General features: G+C 49.2%; 4 protein-coding genes across 4 annotated transcripts; 2 read left to right on the plus strand and 2 right to left on the minus strand.

The window, feature by feature from the left end:
- Positions 1 to 78: 78 nt before the first annotated feature.
- On the plus strand, positions 79 to 1,504 carry ANOM_005554 (pyruvate dehydrogenase (acetyl-transferring) subunit E1 beta; the record flags this gene model as incomplete). Its single annotated transcript, XM_015550811.1, has 4 exons — positions 79 to 417; positions 485 to 608; positions 688 to 974; positions 1,033 to 1,504. Exons 1-4 carry the CDS (start codon positions 152 to 154, stop codon positions 1,502 to 1,504), a joined length of 1,149 nt encoding a protein of 382 aa, XP_015405659.1. The 5' UTR covers positions 79 to 151.
- Positions 1,505 to 1,976: 472 nt separating this feature from the next.
- On the minus strand, positions 1,977 to 2,753 carry ANOM_005555 (putative C2H2 finger domain protein; the record flags this gene model as incomplete). The annotated part of the gene is made up of 3 exons (XM_015550812.1): positions 1,977 to 2,561; positions 2,631 to 2,657; positions 2,745 to 2,753. The coding sequence occupies 3 exons, from the start codon at positions 2,751 to 2,753 to the stop codon at positions 1,977 to 1,979; spliced, it is 621 nt and encodes a 206-aa protein (XP_015405660.1).
- A 518-nt stretch (positions 2,754 to 3,271) lies between these two features.
- On the plus strand, positions 3,272 to 7,026 carry ANOM_005556 (N2,N2-dimethylguanosine tRNA methyltransferase; the record flags this gene model as incomplete). The annotated part of the gene is made up of 4 exons (XM_015550813.1): positions 3,272 to 3,500; positions 3,572 to 4,317; positions 4,964 to 5,780; positions 5,837 to 7,026. Coding segments are annotated over 3 exons (2,718 nt in total), but the record flags the coding sequence as incomplete, so codon positions are not given.
- Positions 7,027 to 7,344: 318 nt separating this feature from the next.
- On the minus strand, positions 7,345 to 13,108 carry ANOM_005557 (trifunctional fatty acid synthase subunit FAS2; the record flags this gene model as incomplete). The annotated part of the gene is made up of 5 exons (XM_015550814.1): positions 7,345 to 7,525; positions 7,584 to 8,369; positions 8,405 to 10,012; positions 10,054 to 12,527; positions 12,592 to 13,108. 5 exons carry the CDS (start codon positions 13,106 to 13,108, stop codon positions 7,415 to 7,417), a joined length of 5,496 nt encoding a protein of 1,831 aa, XP_015405658.1. The 3' UTR covers positions 7,345 to 7,414.
- Positions 13,109 to 15,013: the final 1,905 nt, after the last annotated feature.

The following is a 15,013-nucleotide window of genomic DNA, read 5'->3' on the forward strand; positions in this document are numbered from 1 at the left end:
CCCCAATAGGTTGACGACCAAGTCCCGAAACAACGGAATTGCGAACCCTTCGCTCCGGTATCTATCTTCTCTCCTTCCTTCTGACTTCACTTGTTGATCCGTTCACCGCGGAGGCCTTGTGAACACCCTCTCCTTTCTTCTGCTGATATAAATGTCCTTCAGCCCGGCCATGGCTGCTCCCCGACTTTTCCGCCCTGCAGCTCGTCTGCTTTCATCGCGTCTCTCTGCTCCTCGCCGTCCGGCCTTCCCCCAATCGGCATGCGCTCCCTTCATCCTGCGCTCCCGGGGCTATGCTACGGAAACTGGTGTTAAGGAAGTCACTGTTCGTGATGCATTGAACGAAGCTCTCGCCGAGGAACTGGAGACGAACCCGAAAACGTTCATCCTGGGAGAGGAGGTCGCACAGTATAACGGAGCGTATGGCTATCCCTGGAAAGAAACACTATCGAGTCCTGCATCCATCACTGACTTTTGTCCCTCATAGTTACAAAGTGACAAGAGGTCTTTTGGACCGTTTCGGCCCCAAGAGAGTCATTGACACGCCTATCACAGAAGCAGGCTTTTGCGGTCTGGCGGTTGGCGCTGCTCTTGCTGGCCTACACCCCGTTGTAAGTGCATATCGACGAGCTACTCAACTGTCGACTACCGGAGAAATTCTGTCAGCTGACAAGTAACTTCAAAATCTAGTGCGAGTTCATGACCTTCAACTTCGCCATGCAGGCTATTGACCAAATCATCAACTCTGCCGCTAAGACCCACTACATGTCTGGTGGTATTCAGCCCTGCAACGTCACTTTCCGTGGCCCCAATGGATTCGCTGCCGGTGTTGCCGCTCAGCACTCACAGGACTACTCGGCCTGGTACGGTAGCATTCCCGGACTCAAGGTTGTTTCCCCGTGGAGCTCTGAGGACGCCAAGGGTCTGTTGAAGGCTGCTATTCGTGACCCCAACCCTGTCGTTGTTCTGGAGAACGAGTATGTGTGACCGAAGCAAGTATGATGACATAGGATATTCTAAACTAACAATGCGTAGGTTGTTATATGGTCAGGCCTTCCCCATGAGCGAGGCCGCTCAGAAGGATGACTTTGTCTTGCCTATTGGCAAGGCTAAGATTGAACGTCCTGGAAAGGATTTGACTATTGTTTCTCTTTCTCGCTGCGTCGGACTATCTCTGGACGCTGCCGCTGAGCTGAAGCAGAAATACGGCGTTGACGCCGAGGTGATCAACCTCCGCTCCGTTAAGCCCCTTGATGTCGAGACAATTATTCAGTCGCTCAAGAAGACCGGCCGCATCATGTGCGTCGAGTCTGGATTCCCTATGTTTGGCGTCTCCTCAGAAATCCTGGCGTTAGCCATGGAGTACGGCTTTGACTACCTGACTGCCCCCGCCGTTCGTGTCACCGGTGCTGAGGTGCCTACTCCTTACGCTGCCGGCCTTGAGCAGATGAGCTTTCCCCAGGTGGACACCATCCTTGGCCAGGCCACCAAGCTTCTACGCTTGTAAATTGGGTTGAGATGAGAAGTGGAGGAGATAAAACCGAGTAATCACCCTGTGTCTAGTACCCTTTTGCTGTTGCATACATTTTTATATTTTGTTTTCGCGGGGCTTACCGCTAAATTCCCTTGTTGGAAATCTGTACGACTATACTAAAGAACAACCTTTATTGCATCTTCAAGGCTTACCATACAATAAGTCTGTACTCTTCCGGACGTACATTCTCTCGGACGATGGCATCGTGGTGCCTCTGGAGTTCAATCCGGCTCCTATTAGGAGCTTCTGAAAGCCTTTTACGAAGGAGTGTACTTCGAGTTTCATCCGAGGTAGTCGTACTAGGTAGTATGGCTGGCACCTACAGACGATCATCCTACGGTCCTTGCAAGTCCTAAAAATGAAAATAAACAAAAAAAAGGGCCAATAATCCCTATTCCGAACAAGAACGCCAACCCTTTTCCCATAATCTTCGTTGTGACTGACCCTACCCCTTGACCACAGCAGCCTCTATGGGTATATGTCTAGTACTGGCACAACCAGAGAAGCAGCCCGTCGGCTTAAGGGGATCATAGTAGTCACTACCCATTGTATCACTCGCGTATTCAGCATCCGTGTCACTTTCTGCATAGTCAGGCTGAGCACTTGAGTCTTGTGTAGCCTGAGCACGTTGGCTCCTATCTGTTGTTTCTGGCATTTCATCTTCGTCATCATCCCCGAGTACGTTCTTCTTCGTTGGTGCTGTCGGAGCAACAGGGCCTTTGACAGCCGTAAAGGAGCTCTTAAATCCCCCTTTCTTGAAACCTCCACCACCCCCGCCCCCAGTTCCCACTGCTGTGCCAGGTTTCGTATCAATGACTCTTAGGCCAGCCTCTGCGTCAGCCCTCTTTTCCGCTCGCCTAGCCTTCTCCGCAGCGTTTGGGTCCCGGGAGAGTTGTTTGAGATCTTGAAGGCGTTTGCGATGCTGATGGTCGTAAGAAGAGATATGTGCTTCATACTCGGGATGCCGCGAATACGATTTGTTGCAGAGTGTACAGGTAAAGGAGCTCAAAGCAGAGCGTGCAGACTCTGTCTGTAACGGAGCTCGTGAATTAGTCAAGAAGACCAGCTTCCGCTGTCCGTTGGCGGAATTGGGTCATACTTTGGGAGCAGGATTGGTAAAGCCACGCTGGTTTTATTAGACATCAGCTCATCAATGCCAGAATCTTCCATTATAGCTTAACGGGGACTCGGTGCCGTAACACGATAGACATACAGGTGCCATCTTGCTATAAAGCACAGCAGTTTGGAAATGAAACGAGATTTTGGTACGTTGAGGAGCAATGTGTATTTGAACGAATATCTCAGTCAATTCAAAATGGAGAAAGAGTGAGAAGATAAATCATGTCTTGCGGTCTTTTAATGTTGTTGTACCTAAGGTTGCTCAAAGATGAATCCAGGCCCGCAGCTAGTTCGAGTACTTTAGTACGTAGGTAGCTTATGGGTCACGGGTACCCGTAGGACCTTCCTCTATAGGCTAAGCTTCCACATGGGTGACCTCTCAACCAATCATAATGGTTGCATTGGGGGAAGCATTCCAAGAAATAGACAAGAGTACTAAAAGAATATCACCTATGCCTCATTCCATGTTTAGCGATATTGATGATACCACCATTGCGATGATTATATAGGTGCAAAAAATCAGAGGCAAAAGAATAGAGGAAGAAGAAGAAGAAGAAGACGACGAAGAAGCCTAATCCGCCTTGACACCCGTAAAAGGTTGACGGGATTCAATCTATTACTATGACCTCCAAAGAAAGCATCTCGCCAAAACAAAACGATATCGATACGCACTCGGTAATATCTATGCAGGAGCTGGACCCCTCACCAGTGCATGAGGGATTCTCCGACCTTGAAAGTGGCCAATACATCCCTCAATCACAAGTTTGTCCATCTAAAGTTGGAAATATATCAGAAGCCAGACTGCCCCGATTCAGCCTAGGTCTTCGTGGACACAACTGGGATTCATGGTGTATGTCCTGTTAAACTATTTTGGGTTACATTGAGCTAACAGTCGGGGTGACTCCAGTATCCGCACTTCAGAGATACTCAACGTACCCCCCACTTTATTCTTTGCGCTGCATTTCGCCAACACCTCTCTTTTCCCTCTGGCGACTCGGTCGGTTCCAGATAGTGAAACCTATCTGCTTCTTACGAGACCTATCTACCAGTCTCCAGGGCTTGAACATGTGATCCTGACCGTTCCCATCCTCATTCATATCGCTTCCGGCATTGCTCTCCGCAATCTTCGTTCTTCTCGCCGTGCACGACTGTATGGGGCGGAGACTAGGGTCCAGAGATATTCCCTGAATTTCTGGCCGCGGATGAGCCTGCAAGCACGTCTAGGGTATTGCTTCGTCCCGTTCCTTGGCGCTCACGTCCTCGTAAACCGTATCACGCCATTGATCGCCGATGGTGGGAGTTCGGGAGTGGGTTTGGGCTATGTTGCTCATGGAATCGCACGAAACCCTGTCTTTTGGAATGTATACTACGTGACCCTCGCCGCCGTTGGGATGTGGCATATCGTTGGAGGATGGGCTGCTTGGATGGGCTGGCGGGTCACCACTGCTCAGAAGGAACGAGGCTATAAGAAATGCTCAATGGAAAGTTACTTGGGGCACACGGAAAGCGAAGAGCAGGTCAAGAGAAAGAGAAAAATGTGGTGGATAGTCAATGGAGTTGCCGCGCTAGGAACAACTGTCTGGCTGGCGGGCGCTCTGGGTATAATTGGTCGTGGAGGCCAGGGTTCGGGATGGGAGGCCAGTGGCTGGAATGAAATTTATAAACAAGTACCTATTTTCGGGCCCTTGCTATGAAATGGGTGTATGGTTGGAGAAATTTTCGGACTTTATGCAGGCACACACACCTTTATATAGAGAAGAAAAGGGAAACAAGCTCTTCGGTTGGAGCTCATGCATATGCAGTACAATACTCAACAGTGAAACTTGCTTGGTAGCTCAGTTAAGAGACAACAATTTCCTTTCCCAAAGAAGATGGGCATACTGTTGGTTGCAGAGCGCGATGCGCTCTGCAATTATTTTATTTATATACACCCGTACGTGAGAATGTATTGGACCTTAAATAATGGTCCGTGCGTTATGTCCGATCCTCTGTTCTTTTTTTCTTTTTCTTTTTTTTTTTCGTGGGCGGCGAACCAAACTTATAACCAACAGTTCAAAGCTAAACACTTCTGCTGCCTTACGAACTGGTTTGTCTATACCGGAGCCGATGAGCCTGAGTCTCTTGGGTCCTTACCGTATCTCGACACTTCGTTTGGCCTTTTTCGAATCTATACGGACCAATGCCCTGACATTCCGAAGACTTGAAAACTCCCAGCTTGCCCCCGGCATCCCACTTTCTATACGATATTGCTTCTCACGATCGTCAATTATGGAAACAGAACCAAAGTCTAGTATTCTAAATCAACTCGTTCAGTATGACGGCAAGGAATACCACGCGGTGAAAGAAGGGAATGCGTTCATCCTGAACCCACCTTCCCAAGCTGCAGCCTCCACAGGAACAAGAAGAGATCTCAAGGCAGAGGACGAGGCTCAGTCCGTATTCTACAATCCTATCCAGCAATTCAATCGCGACCTGAGTGTACTTGCAATCAAAGCCTATGGGGAACATGTGCTGGCTTCAAAAAAGCAGAGAGCCGAAAGGAGGCAGAAAAGAGGTGCAGCGGATGGGAAATCAAAAGGCAAGAAACGGAAGAGGGAGGATGGTGATGAAGAGGAACCAAACGGTAAAGGAAGCAATTTTGACAATCAGACAGGAAGAAGTGATCATCTAGCCTCAGAGTCGCACACTGGAGAAAATACCACGCCAGCATTTACAATTCTAGATGCTCTGTCTGCTACTGGTTTGCGTGCACTACGATATGCATCAGAGATTCCATTTGCTACTTGCATTGTTGCGAATGATCTTTCGTCGTCTGCCATCAAATCAATGAAGTTGAACATCGAATACAACAGACTTGGGAAGCTCATTCAACCTAACACCGGCGATGCGCGGACTTACATGTACAGTACTCTTAACCCGGCCAACACTCAGACTAGTGGACTGCACACTGGGAAGTTTGATGTTATTGATCTGGATCCTTATGGGTCGGCTGCACCGTTTATGGAATCTGCTGTGCAGGCTGTCAAGGATGGGGGATTGCTTTGCGTGACCTGCACCGATGCCGGGGTTTGGGCATCCAACGGATACCCGGAAAAATCATACGCATTGTACGGTGGCGTACCAACGAAAGGTACACACTCCCATGAAGGTGGCTACGCCTAATCCTTCACGCACTCGCGGGGTCAGCTGCCAAGTACGGGCTGGCCATAGAGCCACTTCTATCTCTGTCAATCGATTTTTACGCCCGAGTCTTTGTCCGCGTTCATCGGTCTCCAGCAGACGTTAAGTTTGCGTCGGGTAATACAATGGTTGTTTACAACTGTGATTCAGGCTGCGGAGCTTGGTCAACACAGCCTTTGACCCAGACGAAGCCACGACTTGACAAAAAAGGGAACCCTTTCTACCATCACGGATTCGCCCAGGGACCCATGGCAAATACGAACTGTGCGCACTGTGGGATGAAGACTCACATAGGCGGCCCAATGTGGGCCGGGCCGCTACATAACCCTCACTTCATCCGAAGGATTCTTGCTATGCTTCCTGAGGTGGATAGAAGCATATATCAAACGGTAGACAGAATCGAAGGCATGTTAACTACAGCACTTGAAGAGGACCTGATTCCCAACGACCCTATACAGGGTGCCAGTTCAGAAACTACTCTTTCCAAAATCAAGGATGCTGAACTAAACGAAGATCCAGCCATAATCCCGCGGATGGACCCGGCTCTTCGAGAGCCGTACCCATTCTATTTCAGTTTGAGTGCTCTGTCAAAAGTCCTTCATACATCCACCATCTCTTCCGATGCTTTTCGTGGAGCTGTGCGACACCTGGGTTACCAATGTACCCGTAGTCACACCAAACCGAACAGTATCCGCACAGATGCACCTTGGGATGTGATTTGGGAGATCATGAGAGAATGGGTGAGGCAAAAATCACCTATCAAAGAAAATGCTCTTAAGCCTAGCACTGCCGGTGCTGCTATCATGGCGAAAAGCCGGGGAAACATTCAGAAGCTGAAGGAGGGCGAGAAAAATCTAAATTTGCTGAAGCAAGAGATCGTGTCTGCTGCCGAAAACGGGAAGGATATCTCCGACGTAGTGACAAAAGTCGAAGCCGCGCTGTACCGTTCCGGCTTCTGGCAGGCGTTGAACCAAAGCGAGTCAGATTCTCGACCTGCCAATATGCAAAAGGAGCCGCAGAGTTCCAACCAAGTCCATGGAACACTTACAAACAAATCTAATACTAGCACGCTGGATGTTGTTTTCGACGAGTCTCTAGGTAGAGAAGTGGTCAAAAAACGACTCGTCAGATATCAACTCAACCCTCGCGCTAACTGGGGTCCATTAAATCGAGCGTCTGGGCGCAGACAAGGCTGAGAATCCATATTGTCTCGTACTCGACGGTGTGGCTTGTTTAGTAGCGAATTTTTATTGAATAGAACAACTTGTCGCAATGCGTATCGGAGTTACTCGATTAAGCTACCTTGGATATATATATAATTTGCATGAGACAGAAGAGTGGGGGGTTAAGCGGGAGAGCAATGTACGTAGGCTGAGTCGATTGCAATAGTTGGTTTTAAAGAAAAGACGCAAGGAGTCAGCAGCGCCTCAACAGAGTTCACCGTCCCTGACAGGGCTTAGCCAGAAGATATACAATCCTAGAAAAGAACGTGGTGACTTATGCTAGGGAATTAAGAAACAATGAAAAGAAGAAATTATCTATACTTAGATACATATACTCTAACCCAGATTGCTCATCAAACCATTAGAATGTGGAAACGGCTACAGCTACTGCCTGAGAATCACTGTGGCTGATGCTGACATTGACTTGTTTCACACCGGCCTGTTTGGCCGCCTCAGCTGCAGCACCATGAAGCTATGAAAGAGTTAGTTGCATGAGTTACGTCAAAAACCAAAGACAGGGGCAAACTCACATTAACAACAGGAGCCCCTGTTGCGTCGTTAGTGATTTCGATGTCCTTTAACGGAGCACCGGCGCCTTTGCTGCAAACACCAAGGGATTTGAAAACAGCCTCCTTCGCACTCCAGCGTCCGGCGAAGGATGCTTGGGGAGAGGCTGCCTTGCGACAGTATTGCTGCTCTTCAGCAGTGAAATTCCGGTTGATGAACGTCTCATTTTCAATATTGAGAGATTCCAGGTTTTCCACATCCACTCCCACCTTGGAGTTTTCAACGGCGTGAGCTTTCGCCAGCGACTCAACTACCTGCCTCGTGCTTTCAACTCCCTTATCTGCGACTTTTGGGGGAACTGCAGGGAACTTAAGCTCAGAAGACTTCTTGTCAATGGTAACCCGATAATCAGGGTTGAGGAAGACTTTGCTTTGAAGCTCATCTTCATATGGCGCCTTGTTCTTAGCAACAAATATGCTATTGTTGATCAGGCCGTTGTGGAAGAAGCGATAGGCCTTCTTTTGTCTGGCCTCAACCTTGGCCTTATAGGCCTCAAACTGGGCGCGGTCAAGAGCGGCGTACAGATACTTGGGGTGAATGCCAATAACTTGCGCGCCCTTCTGACCGAAACCGAATGAGGTAACTGAGAATGCCTTTACACCATCCGTTTGAATGCTGCGGCTGGGGTAGACAATATAGTCGAACTTTTCGAGCACCTTGTCCACATTATCAGCGTTCCTATTGCCGGGAACTAACCCACTATCCAAAACCTGCAGGCAGCCGTTGAACATCCAAGCACCGGCGGCACCCTTGGGGTGTCCAGTCAAATATTTCTGGAAAATACCCAGACTGCGTTTCCCTTCTTACGGCCCAAATGCTTCATCTGCTGGCAAATGACATCCGATTCATTCTTATCGTTTGCGACGGTGGAAGTACCATGGAAAGAAGCGACGCCGATGTCATCCACGGTGAGGCCCCAGGTGGCAAGAGCGCCACGCAGAGGAGCAATGCGCGAGTCTTGCTTCCAGAAATTGTTGCCAAGACTGAACTGTGCGTCCTTCTCCTGGCGCACGGCCTCGCGCTCAATGTGTTGGGCTCGTTCGTGCATGTATTCAGGCATGTTGAACGACTCAGAGCCTTGAGATTTCATGGCCTCAACCTCCTCCTGAAGATACAATAACTCAGATTCCTGCCACTCCTTGATCTGCTTCTTGCGCAAATCTAACTGCCGGCGGCGGTACTTGATGTCCAACAAGGGCGATGGGAATTTGCCAGGATTCTCCCGCGCAGTAGTAAGGACACCCTGTCCGGGTGCAGGAACTGAGCGGCCGATCTTGTCGGTAGCCGTAGTTGTCAAAGCAATAACACCGTGGATTGGCACCCCCATGTCCAGCGCGAGCTGAGCGCTCATGATGAGTTGCATACCACAACCTTGTGATTCCATGAAGCCAGCACGAGTAGTCGTCGTAGGACGTGACATCTCCTGCGGTGTACGCCCGTGGGCAAACTCATCTTCAGCATTACTGGTAGCCTTCATGTTGGCGAACTCATATGAGCCCTCTTCCTGGAAGTCATCGAAACCACCAACAAAACAGACACGGGCCTTTCCTTCGACAATAGTCTCGTATCCGATGTCAACAGACTCCACAGCCGTTGCACAAGCACCAACGGGCGTCTTGATAGGTCCAGTAGAGGAGAGTAATAGCATGTTGACCCATGCACTCATAGTATTGATGAACGACTCCTGCAAGATATCCTTCTGAAGTGGCTTGTCTAGGTACCGATCCTTGTACATTCCTCGCAAGGCATGGGTTCCTCCAATTCCAGAGCCAATGCAATTACCAACCTCGGATAAATGGACATACTTGTAGAACTCGTAAGGATCGGTGATACCCGCCGAGAGCATCGCTTCAGCAGTGCAGACAAGAACAAACAAGGTCACTGGGTCAACCTGCTCAATGATGTCGTCGGGAATGCCATATCGCTTAGCGTCCCAGCCTGTTGGCACCTGGCCTGCAACAAGGCGGTCAAACTGGAGAGCCTTGGGAATCAAGAGGTTGGCACCCTTCTTGAGACGGACGGTGTACTCTCCAGATTCAGGAACTTCAAAAATCTCAACCTTGTCACCATGCTCCCGCTTAAACTCTTCGGCGGTTTCTTTAGAGGCCTCGAATGGATCCAAATCCTCCTCAATGACAATTTCCTGAAGCAGCTGCTTCTTCTTTGGGTCGTAGCCCTTGAAGAGCTCAGGCTCGATGAGGCGGATTCCAGAGTGCTCAAGAATATATTTCTCATACTTCGGCTTGACGTCTTTGTCATCTACCGGTTCCCCGGTCTTTGCATCAACCCAGCCCGAGTATGACTTTCCTTTCAGCGGACCGTTGTGGTGTTTGATAAGCCCCATGATCCATGCCATTTCCACACATCCCTCAAGAGAGAATTTTCCATGAGCCTCCATTTCCCAGCGGTTCGCGAGTTACCCCAAGGCCCGACTTCTGCGAAACCAGTGACAACGACAACTTTGTCCAAGTTGACCATGCCTTTGAGAGTTTCATTAAGGGGTTGTATTTCCTCGTCCCAGCTGGGGAGTTTGGGAAACTCGAACTTGATATTGGCTCGAGGCTCAGCAACAACACGCTTGTACAGCGCTTCACTGTCTTCTCCATTAACAACCTTGTTTTCGATGGCAGTTTCTTTGATCACCGCTTGGCGAATATCGCTTGTCTCCATGATGTCGGTACGGAGCTTTGTCATGAGGCCTTTCAGGTCAGGAATGAATTGAAGTCCACCATTCAAATCCGCCCAAACAGGGTCGAGCTGACACAAATTGACAATTGCAGGAGCCATGAGACCCAGTAAGTTGAAGGCCATTTCTTGCTGAGAGAAAGTGCGGACACCAAGTTTCTCAACTCCTTCCGCGACCATGTTGTTTCCGGCCATCAAACCTGTACCGCGAGTCCAGCCAATAACAGCACCGCAGATGGTAAGATAGTTACTCCAACTTTCCGAGTACCAACGGTTGAAGAGCGTCTCCAGAGCTAGCTTGGACTCGGAGTACAAGCCGTCATTCCCGAATGTGCCGTGGTTTGGCGATAGGGGAAGGATTACCTGGGCCGGTCGTGTTTCGAAGCCATTGCTCTGCTTTTGAGATTTGATACAGCCTAGGAGCCGCAGGAGGTTGGTCAACATGATGCGGTGAGCGAGCTCTGACTTCGAATCGATAGAATCAATCTCCCGACCATTCTCTGGGATGGCAGCGAACGGGATAACAGAGTCTAGGTCCCAACCAAGCCCTTTCTTCGTATCATATATGTAGTTGACAAGGGCTTCTACATCTTGTTTGCTACCTTGGTTGAAAGGGACCACGACCAGCTGTGAGCCACGGGCACCGTAGCGGGCATACATGGCTTGATAGTACTCAGTGACTTCACGTGAGTAACGGCTTGTGGTCACAACCACCTTGGCACCACCGCTAATCAGGCCTTGTAAGACTTCAGCACCAATAGAACCAGCACCGGCTCCAGTCATGAGAACATTCTTGCCCTGGAATGTAAGACCTGACCGTGCGGCTGACTCCAACACATCAAGATAGGTACCAGTGAGCTTCTTATTATACTCCCACCCATGTTCAGTCTTCTTCTTGAGATGTAGAAATGGAATGGTTTCAACCTTGCCAGCTCGAGGGCTGCCGTTGTGCTTTTGACCGGGCCGGTTCGAACGCTTCCCATTACCGTTCTCTTGCGGCATAATTTGGTTCTCGTTCATGCTGAGGGCACGAATGACTTCTTTATAAAGCGCATTGAATTGTAACTGGGAAGATTTAGACAGACGATGCTGCCTGCGGATCAGTTTGTAGACACTGCGAAGATCATTTTGCACCTTAGCGCGGTTACTGTACTCGGAGATGGGACCGCCTTCCGCCATTTGTTTCACGTAATGCTCCAGCTTGCGAGCGCTGGCTCGGGGAACCTCCTTGTACCCAATATTTCCTCGGGCGTCAACAGTTGTCTGGGGACCAGTGGGGATCGCCACATCCTTGTAGACTGGGGCAACCCCGAGAACTTCCTTGCAATTTTCAATGAGCTGCTCGCCAAGCTCCTTCGCCAGCTGGTATGTCTCGCCACGATCAGTAGGACAGTTGTCGATATGATACTGCATGAAATCAAGAAGAAGCGGGTTCGACCGATTCATGATGCGGATACACTGGCTCACGATTTCACGATCAACGACCCTCAGTCTGCCAAAGATGATATCATAGTACATGCTTAAAGCGTCCTGACGGGCCCAATTCCAAGAAGAGTCATACACACGGGCCTTAAGAGGATCAAAGGATGGCTCAATGCCAGAAGCGTAGAAATCACCGTGCTCGGCTTGCCAAAGATCTATCTGGGCCTGCAAAGCCCTCTGGGTCTCCTGGGAGGTGATGAAAGCTTTTTGGCCTGCGCGCAGATCCATCTTTAGGTATCTTGCGATAATCTCAAGTTGCTGCTTGAACAAGGCCCGTTGATCCTTGGTCAGAGCATCAATTGCTGCTGGGTCCATGAGCATGCCGCCGGCTCCCGCACCACTGTCGCCACCGGCTGCTGGGGCAGAGAGGCTTATTCCTGCGCTAGCGGCGTATTTGTTGGTCACATCATCGAGATATGCCTTAGCGTCCGCCTCCGATCCAATACGAGATGCGGGTTCCATTGTAAGGGCGAGAAGAAGAACACCGTCTTGCCTGCCGGATCCCAGGCCCCATCGTGTTTCAAGGTATTTGCGGACGGCGGTGATGTTGAAACCTCCGGGCATCTTGGATGAGACCAAGCGAGCAATTAGAGAGGAGGATTGCTTGCCCAGTTGCCCATTGAATGTCGCCTGCATGGAAGCACCCAGCTCATCAAGAGGGGTGTCCTCAGGCTTCTCTGGTGTGGAACCAAATTCCTTGCCTAAATCCCCAAGGATTTCATTTTGTAAGGTGGATTTACCTACAGGGTAGGTAACGTCAGTCCAAGATATCATGAAGCTCGGGACAAACTCGCAAATACGTACCACCAACCAAGTCCTTTATAGCTTTGCTTAGAGGTACATCAGACAAACCCTTCTTCAGCTTCTGTGCGACGAGTGTCCGGAGCACATCCACTGCTGTTACTGGAGCATCCTCAACTGCTGCGGCGGGACCAGCGCTGGGAGGAGGGGCTGCTGCGGCAGGAGCCGCAGTAGCTGCCACCGGAGCAGCTGGAGCAGATGTGCTGTTTGCAGGAGGGGCCTCAGGCTCTTCCTCCACAGGGTCTACATCATAGTAGATCTCCTTCGCATCCTTGTTATAGCAGAGTATTTGGCGTTGAACGGATGTGGCAGCGTCATATGCCTCATACTTCGAAGCGAGCGTTCGTCGTGCCATTCCACCTAGAGTATCTGCAGGACCTATCTCAACAATCCTTTCCGTTCGTTTCTCTGCCAGGATAACATCTTGCGTCTCAATCCATCTCACTGGAGATGCGAACTGGTAGGCCAGTAGTTCTACCAGCAAGGTGTGGGCGAGCTCCTGTTCGATTTCGGGACGCATCTTGAAGAGGGTATAATATATTAACAGCGGGGAAGAGGGTGAGGATGGAGGATCGATCTCTGATACGATTATGCAAATAAACCAGTTCCTCAAGCGTCAATTCGTCAACAGTCGGGCTAGACTTGCAGTAGCTGTCAAAATGAAACTGACTCAAGACGAAGATATAGGGTGAGGAAAAAGTAATTAAAGAGATAATAATAAGCTTAAGCCTAATTAAACGGAAATTGTCAGCGTGAGTTGATCTAGAAATTTTATTAACAAGTCATGGTTTCCAGTGCCTTCTCTTGCCAAGGGCATGACCACTTTATGTCAGGAAGAGGAATAAAAGGAACATAGAAGCAGAGATAATGCTAAACACTGTACGTACTACTCAAGTAAAGGCCCCAGGAAAACAACAGCCATCAAATGAAAGAAAATAAAATAAAAAAAACCGTGCGGTATCAGAGAAACTCACCCCAGTTGGGACCACAGGCAGTGGGGAGATTTTGCCGATGTGGTAGAAATAGAATGAGCCAAAGAAAGGAAGGATAATAAGGGAAACTGAGGTGAGAGAAGGTGAAGTTGTGGATGGATGGGAACCAAATTATTGCTGGTGAGCTTTTGGTGAGTGTTGTTGGGGCGGAAGACTACTTACTGGTCGTAGGCCAGCCAGCAGTATCCGTCACCTTTTACAACTATGGTTGGTTGTATGCGTCCAATACAGTGGATGGATCCTGTTGTCCCGAAAATAACAGAAAATAAAATCAATTAATTATAAAACAATTCCCTCCTCAAGATGGGTGCACAGTTGAGGTGATGGGAGTCTAAGTGGTAATTTTCATACCTGGAAATACACATTCAAGATTGTCATTGGGTACTCATTCAGCGTGTGGATACCTCCAACTACTGGGCATTGATGAGGTGGTCCCAATACCTGGACTACAAGTACAGAGTCATACATAGGCAGTACTCCGTAGGGTAGATAGGTAGACAAGACGTTCTCGTTGGTTCTATCGAGTAGTCCTAAATGATTGATTCCTTACTCCCATCACATTTGAAAGGACTCGAGAGGGGACTCCATGGGCCCAGAGTGGAAAAGGTAAGGGTAAGAGAATGAAAAGAGCGACGGAGCAGATAAGTGCTGTCGTATACCAAGTACATGGAATAGAAATGACTCAACCCTGATTGGAACGAGAGGCAAATGGGGAAAGGCCTTCCCCCCTCTTCCAAAACCCAATAGTTAAGACCATTTTTTCTTTATCTTTTTGAATAATCGGGTGTTTGAAGTATCCTGACTGAAGTACGGACCTATACCAGAGTCATGCAGCGAGGGGAGGGGCAGGGCAATCATTCGTTTCAAGAAAAGACACATACTATTCAAGTGAGAGTGAGCAAAGCCGAAAGATCTATAGATAGAGGTAAGCACCGTATACTATCAAACTAATCAATTAAATTATATAGAGGCGAAGAGGGTATCAAGTCTTGCTCTATATGGTTGTACATCTTGTAGATAGGTGACTAGTACACAACAGTCGTTGTCTCTATCATACTTTTTGGGAAAGATCGGTTGATCTCGTTTTGCTCATCGGCTTGCCGCTAGGCAAGTAGTAAGGCCAAGTCCATGGAAAAGAATCCCATCCTTCGGTATGACGATCAACTCTCGGGTGTTAGGTACAGTATTGTCACGTCCCACTGGATCCAGCCCAACCGTTTTGGACCTTTGGGGAGGTTCCGCTGCCCGCCATACCTGATCTGGACGGTTCTCATTCAACCAGCCCCAAAGCTGCGGGTTCTCACCTCCGCCCGGCCGGTTCAACACAATGTGTGCGCGTGCGTTTGTATCGGTATCTCTCTCTTTCTTTGGGGTCTGACGCCTACTTTGAATTTGATTTGATGTGTGGTGATGAGGACCTGTTTTTTTCTTTC

The sequence above is a fragment of the Aspergillus nomiae genome, assembly GCF_001204775.2.
Source record: "Aspergillus nomiae NRRL 13137 chromosome Unknown contig00191, whole genome shotgun sequence".
Taxonomy (NCBI): domain Eukaryota; kingdom Fungi; phylum Ascomycota; class Eurotiomycetes; order Eurotiales; family Aspergillaceae; genus Aspergillus; species Aspergillus nomiae.